We start from the raw sequence: 24296 nt of genomic DNA on the forward strand, positions 1-24296 counted from the left end.
TGCAAAATCCTAAATTATGGGGATAAATAAAATTATCTGCACTGGAAGTTAAACTCTGTACTATATTAAATATTGAAAATTTGTATGCAAGGCATCTGAAAAGAGAATCAGAGGAAAAGAAAGAGGTTGAAAACTTTTATACTAGTTATTCTGCAGAAGCCTGATACCAATGTGGGAGGTTTCTCATTCAAGGTGATTTGGCAGCTTGGTGAGCCAATTCTTGCCAAGCTCACTGAGGGAGGAGTCAAAAGTTCACTTTTCTGGGTGCCTCTCATTCTGGAACGGTCTTTCGTTTTGGGCTGGAAGAGGCACCTTATGTTCTAAAGTTAGGGCAAGTTAGTTTAACAATGCTGAGTTAATAAAGTGAAGAAAGCCCATATCCAAAGGGCAAAGTTTACATAACTTATTATTTTGATGTTAGTGGGGGGGAGCAATAGGAAATGATCAAATCTTTAATACAAACTTAATCGCCCAAATCTTCCAATAAGGGGATAGTTCTCCGAATTAATTTACATTGCTGATACTTTTGGGATCCTGAGGAAGTCCCAACCTGTGCACAACTGCAGTACTTAAGCCAGAAGTTTAAAGTTCCAATTGCTGGCTTTACCCTGCCCGGATTGCTCCATGATTCCAACAATAGTGGTATAAGATTGGCCAAAACCAAGAGACATGGTCTGTTTCTGCTATACTTACCCTAGTTTTCACACAGATTAATTTTAGACTTTTTCCTAGCAGGTGCAAAATCAGCCTAAGGCTAAGTAAATCAGCTGGAATGTTAAAGCATCCAGCATCCCCAGCAATGTTCACCTTCCTTCTGGCAATGTTCCACCCTCCCACTCCCATTGTCTGGGCAATGCTCACCCCCTCCTGGCAAAGTTCAGCCGCCATCCTGTCCCGGCATTGTTCCCACCCCAGCAATGTTCACCCCGCCCCCCGTCAAACAATGTTCACTCCCCCCGCAGCACCAGGCACCCCAGCTATGTTCAACACCTCCCCCCAGCCAAGAGTGTTGACCTCTCCTTCCCCCACAACATTGCACAGCCCTTCCCACGCCCCCTCTCCCAACTCACCATCCAGATTCACTTGCCCCTGTCGGGTTGATGTCAGAAGAGTCAGCTTTGTCAGGGGTGTAGGGTCAGGGTTGAGTATTTTTATGGGGTGAGAGGGGAGGGCTGAACATTGTTGGGAGGGAAGGTGACGGCCGTCGGGTGGGGAGGGAGGGAAGGTGACGGCCGTCGGGTGGGAAGGGAGGGAAGGTGAAGGCCGTCGGGTGGGGAGGGAGGGAAGGTGACGGCCGTCGGGTGGGGAGGGAGGGAAGGTGACTGCCGTCCGGTGGGGAGGAAGGGAAGGTGACGGCCATCCGGTGGGGAGGAAGGGAAGGTGACGGCCGTCTGGTGGGGAGGGAGGGAAGGAACTTATTTGAGGCTACTCAAACTGCTAGCAGAGAAAGCCATCCATCCATAGAACAGTATGGTCTAGATTTTAAGTCCTTTACCCTAGTCCCCCTTTTACCTCTGACTTTGAATTGAAAGTGCTCAATATTATTGGTACCTTTAAGATGGATACTGTTCTGCAAGATTTCTGCAAAACCAAGGATTTCCCTCAGTCTCTGGAGGAGTTACTAGGTCATCATCCTCATCTTTTAAATACTGCAAAAATAAATTACAATTGAGCAAAGTTAATCAACTTCCATTTCAATATTGAAAAGTCATGACTTTCTGGAGAGGAATGAAATAAAACATTCAAAAAACATTTATTCTTTGAAGCTTAATCAAAAATTATCACGTTTCAATTACACTCTTACAAGAATATATAAGTTTTCTATAATCTCTTCAGGAGTCAACTACTTTATGGGCAGAATTTTGCCCTTGGCGGGGACTGTTGGGAATGCCTGCGATTGGCTCCGCACCATGATTTCATGCTGGCGGGCCAATTAAGGCCCGCCCAACGTGAAACACGAGTGGCAGTGCTGAGTGCTGCCTGTGCGGGGAGGCAGAGGGGCAGTGTGAGTGCGCGGGTGGAGTGCCTCAGAGATGAAGAGATATATAAAAAATGAAAATAATAAAACATGTCCCCTCATGTGCAGGGACATGTTGTCAATAAAAAATTAAAGTTTTTATTTTATTTGCTTTTGGAAAACTCATCCCACCCATGCCTGAGGTTTCCAAAAAAATTGCACAGGACACTTGGCCTCTTTGCCTGCCCGCCAATCGTTAGGTTGGATGGGCAGTGAAGAATGTGATTTAACTGGTTACTTAATGGCCTTAACAGGCCTCTTAATTGTCCGTTCCCGCCGACCGAAATATCGTGCAACTGCGTGTTGACGACGACGCGCTTGGCCGAGTCAACGCGCGTCATTTCACACTCGAGTGGGTTGGCCGCACGCCCGCCTGCCAAGCGAAAATTTCTGCCCTATGTACGTTATCCTACACATTGTAAAATAATTATGGGAAATATCAGTCCTTTTCCTCCAATTGACTTGTAAATTTGAGTTAATATTTATAAAAATTTGGCGCATCATTCTCAAATTGTAAATAGAAAGATGATACTTGAAACACACTATTCAAACTCAACATGAGTTTTTGGAAAATCAATATCACGAAATATTAAGCCAGACCAAGCTTAATGATACAAGAAAGGCATACCTGACCAACTCTCTCCACATTAAAATACTGACCCTTTTGATCATAAAGCTCTGGTGCCTTCACAAAACAAGAGACAAAACTTGGTTGAAAATCAGCATATTGGGTGACATTTTCTGAATAATCTATCAGCATAATTGTGGTATAGATTGCATTCTAAATTGTACTTTTATCCAACATAAGAAAGTTACATTCCCTTTTTGGTGCACATACAATTACTTAGCATCAGTATACAGAAAATCACTATCATCATTTATCAAAAATTGCAGTTCAGGTTATTTAGACAATCAGTGATTATTTAACTTCCTCATTCCTTGTTTAATCTGTAATAATAATTAAATTTTGCTCACTCAGAGGGAAAGAAATCAATGACATTTTGGAGGTTCATGTTGCCTTGTTAGTAAGATTATCTTTCACTACTCCAATGTGTACAGTGTCTCATTCTGAACTGAACCTTTCATTTTCTGGCTGCAGGGCGTCAAGAGACAGTGCAAGCAAGGTAATACACAAACTAAACATAACAGCTCCAAACAGTCCCGCACTAACAAAAAAAAAATCAAGGTACTATTGGGTTAAGAGGGTGAACATCTTTCAAATGAAAGGTGACCAAACCTATCCAGAATTAATCCAGAACTTTGCTTTTTCAGTATTCACATACAGTCACGATCAAAGAAGGACAGGAATCAGCAGTGGAACTAAATGTTATAGGCAGCTTAAAATGACATACTGCTTTGATGCTTCATTATCTTCAATTGTCAGATCAAGACAATAATGTTTGTTAAGTGTGTGCAAGCTACTCTAGTTATCTTACAGACAATATTAAGAAAAACCCTTAATAAATTGGCCAATGGAATATCACCAGAATGAATCCAAGTTTCCCTGCTGGCTTCTGCCCTGCCAGGGAATGACACAGAAAGACAAATGGATTATTTGAATGCTGCTCTGGGTTGAAAGCATGGATGATCTCCCTAAAAATAACGAGGACACCTTTTTGCTGAAATGGACATACTCTATATTTGAGAAGCCATATTGGGAATAGTTTTACTGGGGGATTTAGAAACCCTCCAAGACGGTTGCAACTTGCTCATCAAAGAGTCTTCTTCCTAGGACTGAAATTGTCAAAAGTGACCAATGACCAATAAGGATGAAATGGTAATCAGGTACAGGTACAGCAAGCAATTAGGAAGGCAAATGGTTAGTTAGCATTCATTGAAAGAGTGTTGGAGTAAGAAAGTCTTGCTGCACTTCTACAGTGCTTTGGTGAGACCATACCTGGAGTACAGCATGCAGTTTTGGTCTCTGTACCCAAGGCAGGATATACTTGCCTTGAAGGGAGTGCAACAAAGACTCAGTGGATTAATTCCTTAAATAAGAAGGCTTCCTATGTGGAGAGTTTGAGTAGAATGGGAATTTAATCTCTGGAATGTAGAAGAATAGGAGGTGATCTCATCGAAATATATAAGATTCTGAAAGGGCTTGATTAGGATGATGCTAAGAGGATGCTTCCCTTGCTGGTGAGACTAATCTAAGCAGCAAAGTCTCAGGATAAGGGATTGGCAATTTCAGACTGAAATAAGGAGAAATTGAGCGTTGTGAAGCTTGGAATTCTCGGAATTGCTCAGTCGTTATACATATTTAAGACTGAGATTATTACATTTTTGGATTCTAAGGGAATCAAGGGATTTGGGGATCAGGGGCAGAATTTTCTGCCTTTTGGGCAGGCAGAGCAGGAACAGACCCGACCGCCACCTGTGATCGGGTCCGCGCTGCCATTTTATGTGGCTGGGCCAATTAAAGCCCGCCCAGCGTGAATCGCGACTCCCGGGGACGACAGGAGGGCGGACAGTGGCTGGATTGCAATGACCGCTGGGTCCAATGGCGACCCGGCGGTCTGTATTAAAAAGTTGCTGGAGCCTTTCAAAGGCTGTGAATCATGACCAGCGGAAGGGCTCCCCAGAGTGCTGCTGGTGAACAGGCCAGGCAGGAGTGTGGGGCAGGTGGGCACTGTGCCCCTCCTTTTTTGAATGATTGTCTTGCTGCCCTCCTCGGGGAGGTGGCAGCATGGCGGGAGGTCCTCTTACCCCAGGATGGGAGGTGGAGGCCCCCCCCCACATGACCAAACATGCCTGGGAGGAGGTGGCGGAGGTGGTGAGCTCCCGCGACGTGGTGTGGTGCACCTGGATCCAGTATTGCAAGCGTTTCAACGACTTGTTGCGCTCTGGAAGGGTGAGTACCATGTTGGCATTGGTCACTTAACCCAGCAGGTAGGCTATACCCCCTGGTGCCCCCCTCCCCCCAAGTTTGAGTGTAGTGACTGCATTGAATCAATGACGGCATGTGTCCTTCGCTGGGAGGGCCAGCAGATATTGCCGATGCTGAGGTCACCCTGAGAGGGTGGTGAAGAGATGGGTTCTGCCCCCGCAGCATGAGATATGCTGAGACCCACATTACTGTTTTGGGGGCAACCTGGAGGAGCTGCACCTCGGCGCAGTGCTGGAACTGCAGGACGTATCAAAGTCAGGGTGATGACATGCTGGGAGGGGAGCTTCAAGGTGGCGTGACACCGATCAATCTGCTGCCCTCTGCGCTCCATGTGCCTGCGCCTTCTTGATATGGAAGGTTAGACCGTATGGTGCCTATTGTGACGTAGGAAGCATTTGGCAAAGGGTGGGGGGGACAGGCCTAGCATCTTTATGAGAGTGTTCTGCAGCAGTGGGGTGAGGAGACAGTGGAGCCCTGCAATTTCCCACTCTGGTTGGGGTGGGCCGTCCACGAAGACAGTCTAGGTACAAGTAGCACTAATCAATACTCTTCTCTCTTTTTTCAGGAGAAGAATGCACATCATGCCGCTGAGCGGGTGAGGACTGGTGGAGGGCTGGCACAGTTGGCGGTTCTCAGCCGCTTCGAGCAGGAAGCCCTAGATTTGGAGAGGCGCCATGCGTCCAAGTCCAAGGTGAGGCTGGGGTGCCATGGGCAGGTATGTACGTCCACCATTGTTCTCCCAACATCCATAGCAGTGCTGAATGTTCAGTGATTGAAGTTTGCAACATGGCTTGACCATTGCTTATGGAAGGATGAGTGCATAATGATCCGGGGGACAGGGATGCACAATGACATTGTCTCCACGTTAACTGATCCAGTGTCCTTGTCCTTCCTTTCAGCATCAGTGGAGCAGGGTTGGGAGGTGGAGTAGCAGAGGGTCCTGAGGGCCCTGAAGTTTCACCAGTGTCACACCATCTCTGCCAGGCAGGTACTAGCACCTCGGTGGGAGTTAGAACATTGGCTAGTGTCCCGGGGCACAGCGGTGAGGGCACTTCACAGTCGCTGGAGGAGCTGGCAGAGACAGAGAATGTCCATGTGCCTGCAGGGGGCTAGACACATGCTCAGTCAGTGCCTCTGGAGTTGTCCGCGATGCAGCAAACGCAGGAAATGCGGCCGGGTGTGTGGGAGCATCTGGTGGAGATACATGAGGCTATGCTTGGCTTGGTGTCCGTGGTGGAGGAGACTTGCGGACTATCGCCGAAGCACTGAGCCTCATGGCCGAGCACCATGTGTCCTCCATGGAGAGAGTGACGACTCTCGTGGAGCGCCTCCTCCAGGAGACCCGTCAGGGCTTCCTGGGGATGCACTCGGACCAGCAAGCCCTCACATCGGTATTGATCTCAGATGGTCATTGCCAATGTGGGAGATGGTCTGGGCACCAAGTTTCCCAGCTATGTATCCATCCATCCACGGTGAGCAGGGAGGTCTGAAGCGACCTTGCGTTGGCGCAGCAGCTGCCTGTCGTCTCTACGGGCTCCTCTCAGGGCACTCTGGATGAGGGCAGCAGCTCCTCCGCCCCTCCCCAGTGACTGTTGCATCCGGTGAGGCTGCGACGACTGAGGAGATGCCAGCTATGGAACTGGCAGCTCCCTCCCAAGCAGGGCCAGCAGAGGCTCCACGGGCCAGAAGACGACCACCAAGGTCATCGAGGCCAACAGGACAGCAGAGTGAGCAGTCTGCCTCAGATGCCACTCCCAGGGAAGGATCAGCACCAAGGCGTAGCACCCGAAAACGTAAACATAAGGCACCTTAAGCACACCACGGGTTTATCACTGGTGCATTTGTGCTGGCCCACAATGAGGTCTTCATGAGTTGGTGTGATTTTGAACACCTTTGTCATTTTGTTTCCTAAAGTTTCTTTGGTTGTGTGGACACTGCAAAGATCACCCACCGACCTCTGGAAGGAGCCGGAGACATAGAAGTTGAGGGTAGCTGTGACCTTCGTAGCCACTGGCATGGGGTGTCCACCCACACAGTTCACGGAGATCTCAGGCCCAATCATCTGACAGATATAGTTGACTGTCCCTCTTGAGAGGCAAAGCCTCTTTCAGCACTGCACCTCAGACATATTGAGGTAGCTGCTTCGCCGCTTGTACACCCTGGCAGCAGGATAGTGGCATCTTCTGTGGCCCCTTCTGCCTTGGGCTATCTCTTGGCCCTGCACCCCTTGTGCCTGTGCCTATCCTCCCAAAGGTGGCTCCCCTGGAGGCTGAATATGCACACCTGGCCTCCTCCCCCTCCCTTCCTCCTCAGAGGAGATGCCTCCAGTGGAGTGTTCAGCTCCCATTCCCAGGCTAAGGGAGGGCTTCCTGAAACCTGCAGGCCCAAAAAAGATTCCTCACTGCAGAGTGCTGACCTGAAGGTTGAAAGCCCAGTCCAAGCAGCTGGTATGCGTTTTGAAATATTGCAGATCACACGGGTAAGTATCAGTAACTTTGAAAAATCAATATTTGACACTTGCGACCCCACTGAGCCCTCTTATCTTGGCTGTGAATAAGGTTCATACAAATGTGCCCTACCCGCCTGCCTGTTGCGCTGAAAAATCGCCGTTGATTGGTGCCTCAAGAGCCTTATGTGGCTCGTTAATTAATGGCGGGCGCATATCGGAGATCAACACGCGCCCACCCAATGAAATATTGCGATGGCGCGCGGTGATGTCGGGACGCTTGCCCGATGTCACCACGTGTCATTTTATGCACGGGCGTGTGGGGTCTGCCCCCACACGCCAACAGGAAAATTCTGGCCCAGGTAAGAAAGTGGAGTTGAGGTCGAGAATCATGATCTTATTAAACGGTGGTGCAGGTACAAGTTGTCATGTGTCCTATTCCTGCTGCTGTTTCTTATGTTCTTAGAAGTAATCTGCAAAAAAAAATCAATAAATTATCCAAGTATATAAAGTTCCAAAAAGTCTTCACTGAATTGCAAGGATTCATTATAGAATAATATGACTTTATACCACGGGTCTGGAAAGCCATCAATTTCCTAAAGGAACAGAATTCCTCGGCATTTTGTTCTTTCCTCCAATTAATAATTGTAAATCCTGGTCATATGTGAAATCTAAATGAATGCAGAATAATTACAATAGAATAAAGTGCTCAGACAGGAAGTCAGCAACAAAGGATACATCTCTATGTGTCATCTGTATTTAAAATAAAATTAAGATAAATGGCTATGTAAATAATAAGCATCTGAGTTTCCATTTGATTTAATAAGCCTCAATCGTTCCACCTTGGCCACTGTTAGGGGGAGGAAAGTAAATGAGAATTTATGGTAAGGGAGAATTCATTATAAGGGAATGAATTACTTAAATTAGAATCTTTAGGCAGGCCAGCGCAAATCAGTAAATCAACAATTAAACAGTTAAACCAGATGAACCTTATACACCCTCAGGGTTTGCAATCACCAGCAAGGTCCTGGGAGTTAGACTGGAGTCAGAGGATGGCAATAACATAGATTAAGTGTGCTCTTCAACAGATAGGGGAAGGACAGATGGTCCCAGCTTAGATAGGAAGGCAGGTCTCTGCCTGGGTGAAAGTAGGGTTACCTTTGTACCAGAGACCTGTCTGTTTAATGTAAACCTATATGTTGACGAGATCGGAATCTGGAGGATGTTCTTGTATGTGACCAATAATATATAAATATGGTGAACATTTGTAGCTTAGCAGAGTACTGTCTCAAGCTGCATTGAGATAGTGCCCTCCTTGCAATTGCTCGAATAAACGATCGTAACCTGTACCCGAGTCTCCTGTGGTCTGTTCATCAAAGACACCACAACAATTTGGCGTAGCTGGCAGGATACTTGGATCGGATCCTCGGGATGGCGCTGCAAAGTGGGTGAGTATATTCATTTACCACCTGTAGATAGTGCAGTAAGCCTACCTGAGAACAGTCTGGTAAAGTATCAAAGAATCAGGAGGAGGACTCAGGACAGGAGATAGGAGGCGCCAGGGGTAAGAGGCGGAGCCGTGCAGGCGGGCTAGTGGGGCCAAAGCCGCGCAGGAAGGCCAGAACCATTACCAGAGATAGGAGGCAGAGCCGTGCTGGCGGGTTATGGTTTGAAATATAACCTTAGCCGAAGCCACACAGGGAGGCCAGACCCCAGTGAAACTGCACATACCGCAAGAAACTAAGTTGTTAGGACCATGCGAACGTACCGCGCAGAGATAGACAGAAATAAGAACAGAGTGCCGTCAGGGAAACAGAATAGTGCTATGGAACTCGACTGGGGAACCACGGACTCCATTACGAGGTTCATAGCGGAACAGCAGTCAAAACTAATCACAAAAATGCAGAAGGAGGGGTGGAATCCACAGGGAACCCCCGGAGAACAAAAACAGTGGTGGTTAGAGCGAAAAAAAGGATAAGGAAAAGAAAGGGATGATGGTTATTATCACATTATCACATTAGCTACAGTTGTGCAGACGGGTTAATACTAAATTCCAGTCGATTAGAGAGAGAGAGAAACAAAGTCAGATCCAGGACAGATCAGAGCAGTGGCAGCAGCTAGTAGTGATACTGATCAAGAGGAGGAGAGCTCCAAAGGAGAAACTTATGAGGGAGCTGAGACTGCCCCACCGTACTCCATGGCCCCTATGGCTGTAATTGTTAGGAAAAGTAAAGTCAGGAGAGGCGAACTAAAATCCGAAGGGAGAAAGGGGGCTGGGGAATGGGAGGAGGATGAGGAGATTGAGAAAATTACAGAGAAAGTTAAGCACGTACCATTCAGCCCGGGGGAGAAGCAGGTTTTGCTTAATGAACTGCTGAAACTTAAAACTCGGCACAACAACCCAGATTTCTGGACCAAATTGCGGGAAATGCAAGATTTCCATGCAATGCACCCCCTTGATACCCATATACTGGTGAAGGCTAAATGCCCAGGGGATATCTGGGGAAGATTACCCCTGCAGTTTAGAAGTGGAGACTAGGCGAAACCTGGTCCCAGATCGGGAGAAGGCGACAGCTCTGCACAGGGAGTTTGAGAGGGCAGTCAAGGAAGCCTTGGGGGAGGGAGAAACGAATTGGGGGTGTATAATGTCCCGTGCGGGATGACGAGATTTTCCTGAAAATGTGGAAGGATGATTAGGACCCGAAAGGTCCGCGACTGAATTTTCTGTAACTTAAAAAAAATGAATTGATCTAAGTTACAAGAGCTGCTTGTGCTGAAGAGAGAAAGAGAGAAAAAGGGGGTAGCCCTAGGGGCCTTAATAAGCACTGACAGGCAGTAGCAGGGGAAATGTGAGCTTTCGTCAGTTTGATTGTCCCGATAGGTGGAGCCTTCAAGATCCCTTTATTTCCCCCACTGCTATTTGAAGTTTCGTTTAGAATATGAGAATTTTAAGTCGTTACATTAAGGATACAGGAATATAAATACATACCTCTAAATATATGTTTGTTTGTGTGCAAAGAAGCATTCGTATGTGAGCTTTAATGTGTTTTCTTCCGTAAATTGTTATTTGCGTGTGCAGTTCAGCACTTTAGGGTTGAAAGCCCCATGTTAGATTAAAGGAGAAGTATACTAAAACATTCCAAAGTTTTGAGTATAAGGTTTGATTTGAGATTTCTGGCAAAAAGGGTCACAATTTGAAGGTATCATGAAGCTAGACAGGGTTAGATGAACCAACCTTTGTACCACCCCCTTTGCAGACTAGCATCACCAGCTTCCAAGCTGATTGGGATTGATACATACGAGTTACATTAACTCATACGAGTTAGTATTCTAAAATTCTGAGGGGAAAAAATTACCTGAAGTTCAAGGGATTCTAGGAAAACCAAAAGACATAAACACAAGGTCTAGGTGGTTCCAATGGATAAAAAGGGGTTTCTTATGAAGAGATGAATTAAATATGAAAGGAAATCTGCATCCCAACAGCACTGTTATTTGAAGTTGGGACAAGGCTAGAGGTGTAAAGTGCAGTGTGGTTTAGAAGATTACTTTTGAATCACTAGGATGCTATCTAAGATAAAGAATGTGTCGATAAACGTACGAGAATTATAACTTGGATACAAATCAATACACATAAGAAAGAGGTAGTTTTAATTTTGATAGCGTAAATTACATTTCTTAAAGTTTAAAATTTGAGGCTTGGTTCGTGATAAAGTTCTCAAAAGGGAATTTTCATTTTAAAAGGTTTGACAACAATTGGCACTAATTCAAATGCTGCAAGTTTTTGTGTTTATAAGTCTGTTCCCAAAATATAAAGCTAAGCTCAAGACCTTGACTAAGTTTGGCAGAAATCCAATTTTTGGCCGAGTTAATGAATCTGGGATAATTCTAAAAGAAACGGGTCAGACACAAATTAGACAATAAAATGTTGTTTGAGAAGAAGATAAAGAACATGCCAATGCCTGATTTCTGTTTTTAAAACTGTTATGAGAATATTTTATTTATTTTAAAGTCTCTCCAGGCAACCTGAACAAGATAAGATGGTAGCTGTTGCATGTGTAAAATGGTATGAGGCAAGTAGGAGAAAGAGTTAGGGAAAGAGGACACAATATACAAACTTTTTTAAGGGAAGTGAATTTGATAAACTGGCTATCAACTGAGACATTGGAAACGCACAGGGGGAGATAAGCAAAGATCTAGAGACAGATCCTTGTTGACATGGAATAGTTAATACGGCCGAAAGAGCAAGGAAACATTATAAATGATCAAAACAATAGAGAAACTGAAATCAAGAGAGTCTTAGGATGATCAAGGTCAGGGAAAAAAAACTTAGAGATAAAACTATGTGGAATCTGTAGTTCAGGAATTGAAATGTAAGGAGAAATAATACTTAACATCAATTAACCACAAGATAGATATAGGTAAAGGGAAAGCTGGAAAAAGGCTAAATAGATGTATTACTGATTGTATTAATGTGCCTGCGAGCTACAAAAAGTAAGACCACAGGATTAACACTATGATTACAGACAGAGTTAAGCGGCTTGCAGAGAGAACTGTCACTGGAAGTGAAGATACTGAGCCATTGAAAGAAAGGATAAGAAGGTGCATTGTAGAATTGTGTCGGCAGTTTAAAGGAATTGAGGTCCAACATGGGACAGCAGCAGGAGACAGTAGACTGGAAGGAGTGGAGGGGGCCTATCCAGATGGATTCAGATCAGGGAACTCATTTCGCAGGAAGAGTCATTAAAGAAATGTATAAATTTAAATTTAAACAGAAATTCCACATTCCCTACCAGCCACAGAGCTCGGGGATGGTGGAAGGGATGAACTGAACTTTAAAAAAATCAATAACAAAAGCAATTCAAGAGAAAGGAAATAGCCCAATATTCTAATGCGCCTTAGGACTACCCCAAGCAGGACCACCAGGTTCACCCCATTTGAAATAATGACAAGGAGAGCAATGCAGTTACCCGAGGGAATCATAGTAGGAGTGGGAGATGTAGGACCACTAAAAGGAAGGATGTGAGACTATGTGAGAGAAATAAGTAAGCAATTGCATGAGTTAAGGAAGGAAGTCAGAGACCGACAGGTGATTAAGGATATGGAAACAGGCAAATCCAAAGAGCAACAATGGACCAAGTGGGGAATAAGGTGATGGTCAAGGTGAGCCTGCAGTGAACAGGCATGGACCATACGAGGTAATTATGACAGGTGATACATGCGCATTTGTAGATATGAGAACGGGAAGTAAATGGAGGCATTACACACAGTTAACGGTACATGACAATTGACCAAGCGGTAACCAGGAGAATGGGAGCCGACGTTAATGTCTCCACAGACCTACGATCCTGGTCGTGGGCGTATCAGTACTGGCAACAAGGTCGGGGATCATCACTGCTCATCCCGCACTGCAGGAGGAACTTTGGTGCAGCACGGACAGTGCCGAATGCGACACGCAACGGGGAATGATAAATGTAACAGTAGGAGAACAAGTGCTTTCGAATTGTAGTAAGGGCTTGCTTCAGATCGGGCGTGGGAGGTCCACCACTATCCAGCCACCTTCCACATCTACTTCCACAGTCCGAGTAGAGATAATTGAAGCCCCTCAAACCACACCGACTGACCCACCTTGTCTGACTATGCATCCAGGACCGACGAATGGTTTGGTACTGGTTAATCAGAAGTTTTGTATGATAATGTACACCACGAGCTGGTACCCGTAGTCTTGAACATATCCGGAATTTCCCCGCCCCAATGGTGCTCAGCCCATATTCGAGCACTATATATGGCTCAAATGGGGCAGCTGATGACTGAAGCATCTCAGTTGAACGGCGAGATGCGATCAGGCTTGGGAGGGAACCGCATTAAGCGCAGCCTGATAAATGATGCCGCTACTATATTTAATAAAGGGACATCAGTGGTTAATTCAGAACCTGGCAACTGTTGACCAGAAGATCCGTAACCTGAGCTTTAACCTTAAGGAGATTCTAGAGCAGGGACAGGGAATTCATAACACCCAACTAAATACAGACCAGGACATGACACAGTTAATCCAAAGCCTGGCTACAGTGCTCGAAAGTCATGTGGGGACTATCAACAAACTGATTGAAATAGGGAAAAATATTTCAGACGAAGCGAGCAGAAATTATGTTTGCAGCACCTATGCATCTTGGGCACTGGAACAAGCCCGAGAGAATTTAAGACAGATTGATGAAGGGGTAGTTCCTTTATGGGTAACTAATGAGCATTTATTTAATCTTTCACGACACAAGGATCATGACTTGACCGGTTGCCAGCTCAGAGGTTTAACACGCGTATACAGAATTAATGTTGAATGTATAGTGAATAGTAATATGCTAATAGGCATTGTATTAGTAATACCTGTTATACCTATGTCAACACCCGGCAGAACATTATATCGAGTAGAAAATATTGGGGTTATACGGGAGGATTATTATCTTAGGTATCATGTCATTCCACCATATGCAGTAGACATAGAAGGGAATATAGTTAGTACCACATTAGAAGATGTAGGATAGAGGCCACCGCAGTAGTATGCGCACCCAATATATGAGACAGATGAAGCTAAGTGGATTTAAAGCAGCAGCAAACTGTACAATGGAAACTGTATAGGCTGCAAAAAAACTGACCCATGTTGCATATGCAGGGAATGGGAGATATTGTATCACCACGTGACAGGAAAGAATCCAGTACGGGAACAACTGGATATGCCCCATCCATAATCATTCAGTGTTCCTACATCCACAGGCGCCAGTAAGGGTAGGGAAAGTGGAACTGGTTGAAATATACAAGAGAGGAACGACTACTATTCGGGTCAAGGAAAGCCTTAAAGATAACCTGACACAGTATTTGAACCAGTTGTCCTATGAAATTCCCTTATTACCCAAGCACCTAACCCCCATTCGGAAACAGGCTCAGCAGATATACAGAACTTACTGTAAACTACAGCAACAGGTTAGAGCCTTGAAAGAGGATATCGAGCAAATAGGTACCTCCACACGGTGGTGGTGGAACTAGGGCTCAAATGTACAAATACACCTGTGGATTCGGACGATCTCCCATGCCCTAATTATACTTCAACTGATATTGATTATATATCTAAAATACTTGATTCATCGCACTCGGAAGTCACAAAAAGGTGGCGCTGGGGGAGTTTTAACAGGTGGAGAAGAAATTTAGTAAGCCTGAGGCCTGAACTGAACGGCCAGATGATACAGATGGTCTGACGGTACCTTTTACAACCCAAAGCTGGATGACTGGCCAGCATCAATGGGCAGCGGTGCGTAAAGGGGCGGACAGTACCACTGTAGTTGGCTACCTTGGGCTAGGCCAAGGGCCAAAAGGGGGTACTGTTAGGGGGAAGAAAGTAAATGAGAATTTATGGTGAGAGAGAATTCACTATAAGGGAATGAATTACTTAAATTAGAATCTATAGGCAGGCTAGCACAAATCAGTAAATCAACAATTAAACAGTTAAACCAGATGAACCTTATACACCCACAGGGTTTGCAATCACCAGCAAGGTCCTGGGAGTTAGACTGGAGTCAGAGGATGGCAATAACATAGATTAAGTGTGCTCTTCAACAGACAGGGGAAGGACAGATGGTCCCAGCTTAGATAGGAAGGCAGGTCTCTGCCTGGGTGAAAGTAGGGTTACCTTTGTACCAGAGACCTGTCTGTTTAATGTAAACCTATATGTTGAAAAGATCGGAATCTGGAGGATGTTCTTGTATGTGATCAATAATGCATAAATATGGTGAACACTTGTAGCTTAGCAGAGTACTGTCTCAAGCTGCATTGAGATAGTGCCCTCCTTGCAATTGCTCGAATAAACGATCGTAACCTGTACCTGAGTCTCCTGTGGTCCGGTCATCAAAGACACCACAACAGCCACCAACAGATTTATATTTTTTAACTTTGTGTCTAATGATATGGTTTTCATTGATTTGCGAAGAAACTTATGGCATTGTCCACAGAAACATATTTGTAAGGGACAGACCATAGGAACATTCAGAACAGGAATAGGCCATTCGGAACAGGACTAGGCTGTTCAACTCATTGGACCTACTCTGCCATTCAATTAAATCTTAGCTCATCTGAACCTCAACTACATTTTCTTGGCTTTGCTCCATATTCCTTGCTACCTTTACCTAACAAAAAACAAACTATGATGGAGGTTGAATGTTAGTTCTGATTGTATTTAATTCCAATTATAAATTGGAATGGCTACAACTATAGATTTTGATTGTTCACAATAATTATTGCTGGTCGATGCCCTTAGCTGGTGAACTTTTATGAAATAAAATGCAATTCAACAGTCATTTTCTTCCAAAAGCAAAGACTAATATTACTTTAATAAAGTTGTGCCGCAGACTACAAAGTATTCTTTGGAAACATCAAATTACACTTTAGTTCCTTTCCGATGAAGGGTTACACTCCCAGTGTGTTGACCTGCCTTTCCCTTTACAGGTAGGCTGACCTGCTGTGTATTTCTAGTATTTTGCTTTTGCTTCAGATTTCCCTTTTTAAAAAAATATTACGCAATAACATAGCTTGATAAAGGAGGTAATTGGCCAATTACATGCAGCGTATTACATTCGGTTATTTTGCCCATTTCTAAAATGATGTGTCCAAACCACTGACTGCAAATGACAAAAGAACTTTATCTGCAACTGCTTCATCAAAATGGAAAATAAAACATGATGATTTTTCTTAAACGACCTGAATTTAAAAGACCAAGTGTTAAAGTGGAAGAAACTTTGAGCAAAAGTTGAAGTAGTTTTTTTAAAATTCCAGGTATTCCCACATTTTAAAACATAAATAAATTCAAAATAAGTTTTGATAATTTTCCGACCTGTACTGAAGCCTGCCATGTTAGGACTTCCTTACTTCTAGGCTGTAATGCAGCATCATAATTATGTTCAGAGCCCACCATGGCCTTGCTACTCTTTATCTCTGTAACCTGCTCCAGCCTAATAATTTCCAACATTATCCATTCCTGGCTCTGGCCACTTGTGCCCCTCTTCCTCTCCTTCAACCCAACATTGGCAGCTGTGCTTTCAGCTGCCCAACCCCATGTTTCGGATTTCCCTCACGAAAGGCCCCGGTCTCTCCACCTCTTGCACCTCCTCAAAAGCCTACTTCTTCAACTAAGTTTTTTTGGTTGCTCCCCTTAGTGTCTCTTTCAATTTAGGTGGGTTTTTTTTGTCCATCTACCTATGTGAAGCACTTAGAAAGATTCTTCTATTTTAAGTATGCTATACAAATGCAGGTTGTTTTAGTCCTTGTTAATGTTAAAGAAAATAATACAACTCTGCAACTTTGAATGAACTTCTATGATTACCTTGTTTAGCTCTGGCAAAACATGATCGTCAGACATCCTCAACATTGCTGAAAAACAAAATGAGCCTGATTATACCATGAGCATTTGTAGCAACATTATATATATTCAATGAAATATTTAGCTAATACTTATCAGCTCACACAATTATGAAAACAATGTTGCAAATGCTGCCATTTGAAACAAACATCAGTTTAGCAAGCTGCAACTTAACCCTGGTTAGATGAAAATTCAACAGAGACAGATAGAAGTTAAGTGCCTGCTATTAATGCAAAAACCTGAAGTTCAAGAGCTTCTCAATGGAGCATGGCAAATTTCTTAGTTTAAAATAATTGTTTCCTGAACTAAAGCAGTTTATTAAGTTATTGTTATGATATGGCAGGTGGTAATTGCCGGCCTTCCCAAGTTTCAAAGAGAAATTTGGCCAAGCTATCACAACAATTTGCAATTTATATTTTATTACGAGAAGGCATGTACATTGAAGTCAGACGTAAAGATTAACTACCACTTTTGGAGGTCTTAAATATGAAGTTAAAACATTTATTAACAAAAGAAAAGAAAATCTAAGCATGCAAGATTACAGTTACGCAGTTAAGTTTAGTTTAAAACATTTCCCAGAAGATTTCTACTTAGCTAGACTCCAAAATAAACACTTTTCCAGGCAACAGTCCAAATAGATTCTTAATCTATAAAACATCCAGTAACATTATCACAAAGCACCCACCACTGCTATAAGGGAGCTATTTCACAGGCCTCTCTGTCTGGCTCAACAATGGAAATCTAAGGCTGAAACAAAGCCTTGCTTTCTGGAACAAGCAAGCACTTCTCTGGGGTGGCCAGAGACTGCTTTTCAAAGGCCTGTCTTTGCAGAGTCCACCCCCCAAGGTCTCACTTGGCCACTCCCCTCATATCGCTTTCAATCTTCCCTTAAATATATTTTCTCCCCTTCTATCTCTAAACCCAATGCTTTCTTTGGAAGTTACCTTTCCCAGAATATAAAAATCTTTCATGTTGTCATTATGGCCAGCAGTCTTGGGAAAAATAAACTTAACTTTGCTTTATTTATGATTTTTGCTAGTTATAAAACTTCCTGTTATGCCTCTTTGCAGTTCAACAGCTAACAATTCACTCCTCACTTATCTTCTAATGCAAATTCCCATTCATCCTGTATCTACTGAGATCTCATCTTAGCTCACCCATCTCCATTTCAAAATGCCTGCTTTTACACCTTCGATGATTTAAACCTTGCAGTCTGTCTTCATTTTAGTTAAATTAGTTATACACACAGCCCCCACAAGCCTGCTTCACAGTATCCCGTAGTAATATTAGGAAAATGAAATTCTCTTTACAGTATGCATTGTTAAAATTATATAGACATGGCATTATAAAAATATTTATTATATTGAGTTATAAATAATTTGGTAGTAGAGAGCATGAGTATTACTGAAAAAATGTGATTTTATCAAAGTTTTTCACCTTGCACTCATAAGGACAATTTGCAAGAATATAATGTAAGGGAAAATGACAAATTATACCGAGAGTATGAGAAGAGAGTACTGATTGTTTTGCAAGTGGACTCTGATTGGTAGAGGCATTGCCATGGAGAATACACCAGTTCACAGTGACTGACAGTTAACTGTCAAGCATTATTTAACACTTAAACCAGGCAACTTGACTCTGATTGGTCAGACATCGCTCTGAGCAATGAACCAGCAAATGGTTGTCACTTATTTTGTTTAGCTACAACTGGTGCAATTTGTGTACATGTTCTTTCTGTCTGCAAAGAATGGGGCCTGTGCATTAATATCTGTAGCTTCCAGTACACACAATGTGCCACACTGCGAGCCTGACTGACTATCTTAAATTGGCTGTCAGCGTAATTCTTGGCACACTGAGGGTTATTTAATAAATGTTGTCCAGTCATGGAATCACATCTAATGTTGGGCACTGAGTTTTGAAAGCATGGGCTGCTTGAGTACGGCCTGTACCTTGCCCATTGCGAGCAGTGGCTGGGACATGCTGTTTGATGCGATCCACCAGTCTTTGGGACGTATGGCCTGCACACCTAGCATCACACTGGCGCTGATATTCATATATCACATTGCTCATTTGTATGATAGGCAGAACGTCATTTTGGCTTGACGCAGCATCTTGTTAGTGGTGAATACTACTTGTGTTGCTACTGCATAGTAGTAGCGTGAAACAGCTAACTTCACCTGTTGCTTAAATATTTGAGATACCTTGCCCTTCCAGGGTAATCTGAGGTAGACTGGGAGCTTTCCAGGGTCAAAAGTGATGACGTTAGGCCTGTTCATGAGTTTGTGCAATATCACACGAATGAGTAATGTGGCTTTGGGTCCTGGCAATATTCCAGCAATAGGCTTGTGCTCAAGAACTTGCTGTGCCCTTAGCCAAGCTGTTCCAGTACAGCTACAACAGCCCAGGTATGTCCGGTACACAAAAAGCAGGACAAAGCCAACATTGCCAATTACCATCCCATCAGTCTACGCTTGATCATCACTAAATTGATGGAAGGGGTCATCAAGAGTGCTATCAAGTGGCACTTGCTTAGCAATAACCTGCTTACTGACACTCAGTTTGTATTCTGCCAGGGTCACTTAGCTTTTAGTCTCATTACAGCCTTGGTTCAAACATAGAAAATAGAAGGAGTGGATCATTTAGCCCTTTGAACCTGCTCCGCCATTCAATATGATCATGACTGATCCTCTATCTCAACACCATACTCCCGCTCTCTCCTCATATCCCTTGATGCCTTTAGAGTCTAGAAATCTATTTCTTCCTTAAATATATTCAGTGACTTGGCCTCCACAGCCTTCTGTGGTAGAGAATTCCACAGGTTCACCACCCTCTGAGTGAAGACGTTTCTCCTCATCTCAGTCCTAAATGGCCTAACCCTGTATCTTGAGATTATGACCCCTTATCCTAGGCCCCACAGCCAGAGGAAACATCATCCCTGCATCCAGTCTGTCTAGCCCTGTCAGAATTTTATACGTTTCAATGAGATCCCCTTTCATTCTTCTAAACTCCAGTGAATACAGGCCTAGTCGGCCCAATCTCTCCTCATACGACAATGCTGCCATCCCAGGAGTCAGTCTGATGAACCTTCACTGCACTCCCTCTATGGCTAGCATATCCTTTCTTAGGTAAGGAGACTAAAACTGCACACAATACTCCAGGTGTGGTCTCACTAAGGCCCTGTATAGCTGCAGTAAGACATACTTGCTCCTGTACTCAAGTCCTCTTGCAATGAAGGCCACATACCATTTGCCTTCTTAATTTCTTGCTGCACCTGCATGCTTTCAGTGATTGGTGTACAGGCACACCCAGGTCTCTTTGTACATCACCATTTCCCAATCGATCGCCATTTGAATAATACTCTGCCATTCTGCTTTTCCTACCAAAATGAATAACCTCACACTTATCCATGTTATACTGCATCTGTCATGTATTTGTCCACTCACTCAACTTGGCTAAATCACCTGGAAGCCTTTTAACATCCGCCTCACCACTCACATTCCCAGCAAGTTTCGTGTCGTTAGCAAACTTGGAAATATTACATTTGGTTCCCTCATCCAAATCATTGAAATATATTGTGAATGGGTGGGGCTCAAGCACTGATCCCTGTGGTACCCACATAGTCACTGCCTGCCATTCTGAAAAAGACCCATTTATTCCTACACTATTTCCTGTCTACTAGCTAATTCTCAATCCATGCCAATATATTACCTCCAATCCCATCTGCTTTAATTTTGCACACTAACCTCTTATGTGGGACTTTGTCAAAAGCAGTCTGAAAATCCAAATACACCACATCCACTGATTCTCCTTTATCTATTTGGCTGGTTACGTCCTCAAAAAACTCCAGTAGGTTTGTCAAACGTGATTTCCCTTTCATAAATATTTGTCTAATTCTGTTGATATTTTCTAAGTGTCCTATTATCACATCCTTCATAATAGATTCGAGCATTTTGCCTACCACTGATGTTAGGTTAACTGGTTTGTAATTCTGTTTTTTCCTTCCTTGTTTTTTTAAATAGTGGGGTTACATTTGCCACGCTCTAACCTGCCAGGACTGTTCCAGAATCTACAGAATTTTGGAAGACGATAACCAACGCATTCACTATTTCCATGACCACCTCCTTTTGTATTCTGGGGAGTAGATTATCAGGCCCTGGGGATTTATTGGCTTTCAGTCCCTTTAATTTTTCCAGCACTTGCTTTTAGTAATACTAATTTCCTTCAATTCTTTCTTCTCAATAGACCCTCAATTCCCTCGCATCTCTGGGAAGTTATTTGTGTTTTTCTCCTTGAAGACAGAACAAAAGCAATTGTTTAATTGCTCTGCCATTTCCTTCTTTTCTATTACAAATTCACCTGTTTTGGACTGTAAGGGATCTACATTTGTCTTGAGCAATCTTTTTCTTCTTACATACTTACAGAAGCTTTTACTGTCCTCTTTTATGTTCCTTGTAAGTTTACTCTCATACTCTATTTTTTCCCTCTTAATCAATTTCTTGGTCTTCCTTTGCTGAATTTTAAACTGCTCCCAATCCTCAGGCTTGCTACTTTTTCTAGAAACTTTATATGACTCCACTTTGGATCTAATACTATCTTTATTTTCTATTGTTAGCCATGGTTGGGGCACTTTTGCTACGGTTTTGCGCCAAAAAGGAATATATAACTGCTGCAATGCGTACATTTGTTCCTTAAATATTAGCCATTGCCTATCCACCGTCATGTCTTTAAATGAAGTTCCCCAATCTATCTTAGCCAACCCATGCCTCATACCTTCATAGTTTCCTTTGTTTAGATTTAGGACCCTAGTTTCAGATTTGACGACTTCACTTTCCAACCTAAGGAAGAATTCTACCATGTTATGGTCACATGGACAAAAGGATTGAACTCCTGAGGTGAGGTGACAGTGACTGCTCTTGACATCAAGGCAGCATATGATGGAGTGTGGCATCAATGAGCCAATGGGAATCAGGAGGAAAAATCTCTGCTATTTGGAGTCAAACATGGCACAAAGGAAGATGGGTGTAGTTGTTGGAAGTCAATCATCTCAGTTCTAAGACATCACTGCAGGAGCTCTTCAAGGTAGTGTCTTAGGCCTAACCATCTTCAGCAGCTTCATCAATGACCTTCCTTCCGTCATAGGGTCAGAAGTGGGAATGTTTGCTGATGATTGCACAATGTTCAGCACCATTCGCGACTCCTCAGATACTGAAGCAGTCCATGTCTAAATGCAGCAAGATCTGGACAATATCCAGGTTTGGGCTGACAAGTGGCAAGTAACATTTGCGCCACACAACTGCCAGGCAATCTCCATCTCCAACAAGAGAGAATCGAACCATCACTGAATCCCCCACTAACAACATCCTGAGGGGGTTACCATTGACCAGAAACTGACCTGGACTAGCCATATGAATACTGGGGCTACAAGAGCAGGTCAAAGGCTAGGAATCCTGCGACGTGTAACTCACCTCCTGACTCCCCAACGCCTGTCCACCATCTACAAGGCATAAGTCAGGAGTGTGATGGAATACTCTCCACTTGCCTGGATGAGTGCAGCTCCAAAAACACTCAAGAAGCTTGACACCATTCTGGACAAAGAAGCCCACTTGATTGGCACTACATCCACAAACATTCACTCCCTCCAACACTGACGAACAGTGGCAGCAGTGTGTACCATCTACAAGATGCACTGCAGATACTCACCAAGACTCCTTCGGCAGCACCTTCCAAACCCATGACCGCTACCATCTAGAGGACAAGGGCAGCAGATACATTGGAACACTACCAGTTGGAAGTTCTCCTCCATGCCACTCACCTCCTGACTTGGAAATAGATCGCCGTTCCTTCACTGTCACTGGATCAAAATCCTACGACTCCCTCCTTAAGAGCACTGTGGGTATACCTACACCACAGGGACTGCAGCAGTTCAAGTAGGAAACTCACCATCAACTTCTCAAAGGCAATGAGGGATGGACAATAAATGCTGGCCTAGCCACCGAGTCCCACTTCCCATAAATGAATTTTAAAAAATATATGAATTTCAGTACCAGCTAAGTATGTAGGCCGTACGTCCCAAAGACTGGTGGATTGTATCAAACAGCATGTCCTTTCCGTTGTTTGCAATGAGCAAGGTCCAGACCGTACCCAAGCAACCAGTCCTTGCAAAACTCTAAGCACAGTGTCCAGCATTAGATGTGATTCTGTGACTAGGCAACATTTGCTAAATAATCCTCAGTGTGCTAAGAATGACGCTGACAACCAATTTAAGATTGTCAGTTGGGCTTGCAGTGTATTTCTGTCTACTGGAAGCTACATAGATTAATACACAGCGTCCTGTTCTTTGCAGACAGAAAGAACATGCACACACATTGCACCTGTTTCAGTTAAACAAAATAAGTGACAGCCATTCGCTGGGTGATTCCTCAGGGCAATACCTTGGCAGTGAACAGTCAGTCACTATCAACTGGTAGATTCTCCATGGCAACGCCTCTACCAAAGTCCACTTGCCAACCAATCAAAGTCCACTTGCCAACCAATCAGCACTCTCTTCACATACAGTATGTATGTTGTTTTCCCTTACATTGTATTCTTGCAAATTGTCCTGATGAGTGCAAGACGGAAAGCTTTGACAAAATGTCTTTTTTAGCAATGCTCATATTGCGTTATCTTAACCCTGGACAGACTTGAAGTACAATCTACATTCTTGTTCAACATTTGATGGGATATTGCAGAAAGTGGCCCTGAGGTCACTGCATTCCAGACGTGAGGTGAGAGTGACAATCCTTGACATGAAGGCAGCACTTGATCAAATATAACACCAAGGAGTTCTAGCAAAACTGAGGTCAAACAGAAAGCCCTTCAGTATTTTGACTAATATCTGACGACAAAGGAAGATGGTTGAGGTTGTGCAAGGACTGCAGAGGTGCAAGAAGACCTACAACAACTTCTTAGGGCAACTAGAATCAAGATTTTTCATGAGATAATTGATAGTTTAGCAGATATTTAACAAGGCAGAACAGAATTCCACAAAATTGGCTTTAAAAATAAATCTATTATCAATGTCTGACCATGCTCTACTTCTTGTTGACAATTTCTATCAGAGTGAAGGGTAATACAGTGATCATATTTTCAATTCTGCATTAAGTAACATTAAATATACCTATGTCTGGTATAGTTCCTCTTAAATCACAATGTGCACGATATGCTTAACTTTGTCCAATAATGCTGAATTAGACTTGTCTGCTTAACAGCTCATCTTTCATTCCATATTGTTAGCTGGATTTAAATCAAGGACCCACAAGTGAATCAACACTCAAAATTACAATTAAAAAAAACAATGTATTAAATAAATAGTATGTAAAATAAATGAGATTTTCTTCACCTGCATATAGCCATCGGAAAAATGCCTTGAAGCTTTTCATACTACTGTCTATAACTCTGAAAGAGAATAAGCCACATGAATATTAAAATCAAATTTATTATTAATAATTGTATTCAAGGCAACATTGATATTTTCTTGGTTTCTGACATGATATGGCTCAATAGGGATAGC

At 43.4% G+C, this 24296-nt stretch overlaps 1 protein-coding gene and 1 long non-coding RNA gene across 2 annotated transcripts in view; both read right to left on the minus strand.

The window, feature by feature from the left end:
- The window catches only part of LOC144688714 (anaphase-promoting complex subunit 4-like), a 107087-nt gene that overhangs the window by 29331 nt on the left and 53460 nt on the right, over positions 1 to 24296 (minus strand). The window contains 3 exon segments of the mRNA XM_078555592.1: positions 1552 to 1585; positions 1587 to 1649; positions 2646 to 2767. Of these exon segments, the coding sequence (XP_078411718.1) occupies positions 1552 to 1585; positions 1587 to 1649; positions 2646 to 2767 (219 nt within the window).
- Positions 8052 to 24183, minus strand: LOC144682982 (uncharacterized). The gene is made up of 3 exons (XR_013577150.1): positions 24126 to 24183; positions 16712 to 16758; positions 8052 to 8103 (listed from the first exon to the last, which is right to left on the minus strand). It is a non-coding gene; the product is annotated as an uncharacterized LOC144682982 (long non-coding RNA).

This window comes from Cetorhinus maximus, chromosome 1, assembly GCF_964194155.1.
Source record: "Cetorhinus maximus chromosome 1, sCetMax3.hap1.1, whole genome shotgun sequence".
Lineage (NCBI taxonomy): Eukaryota > Metazoa > Chordata > Chondrichthyes > Lamniformes > Cetorhinidae > Cetorhinus > Cetorhinus maximus.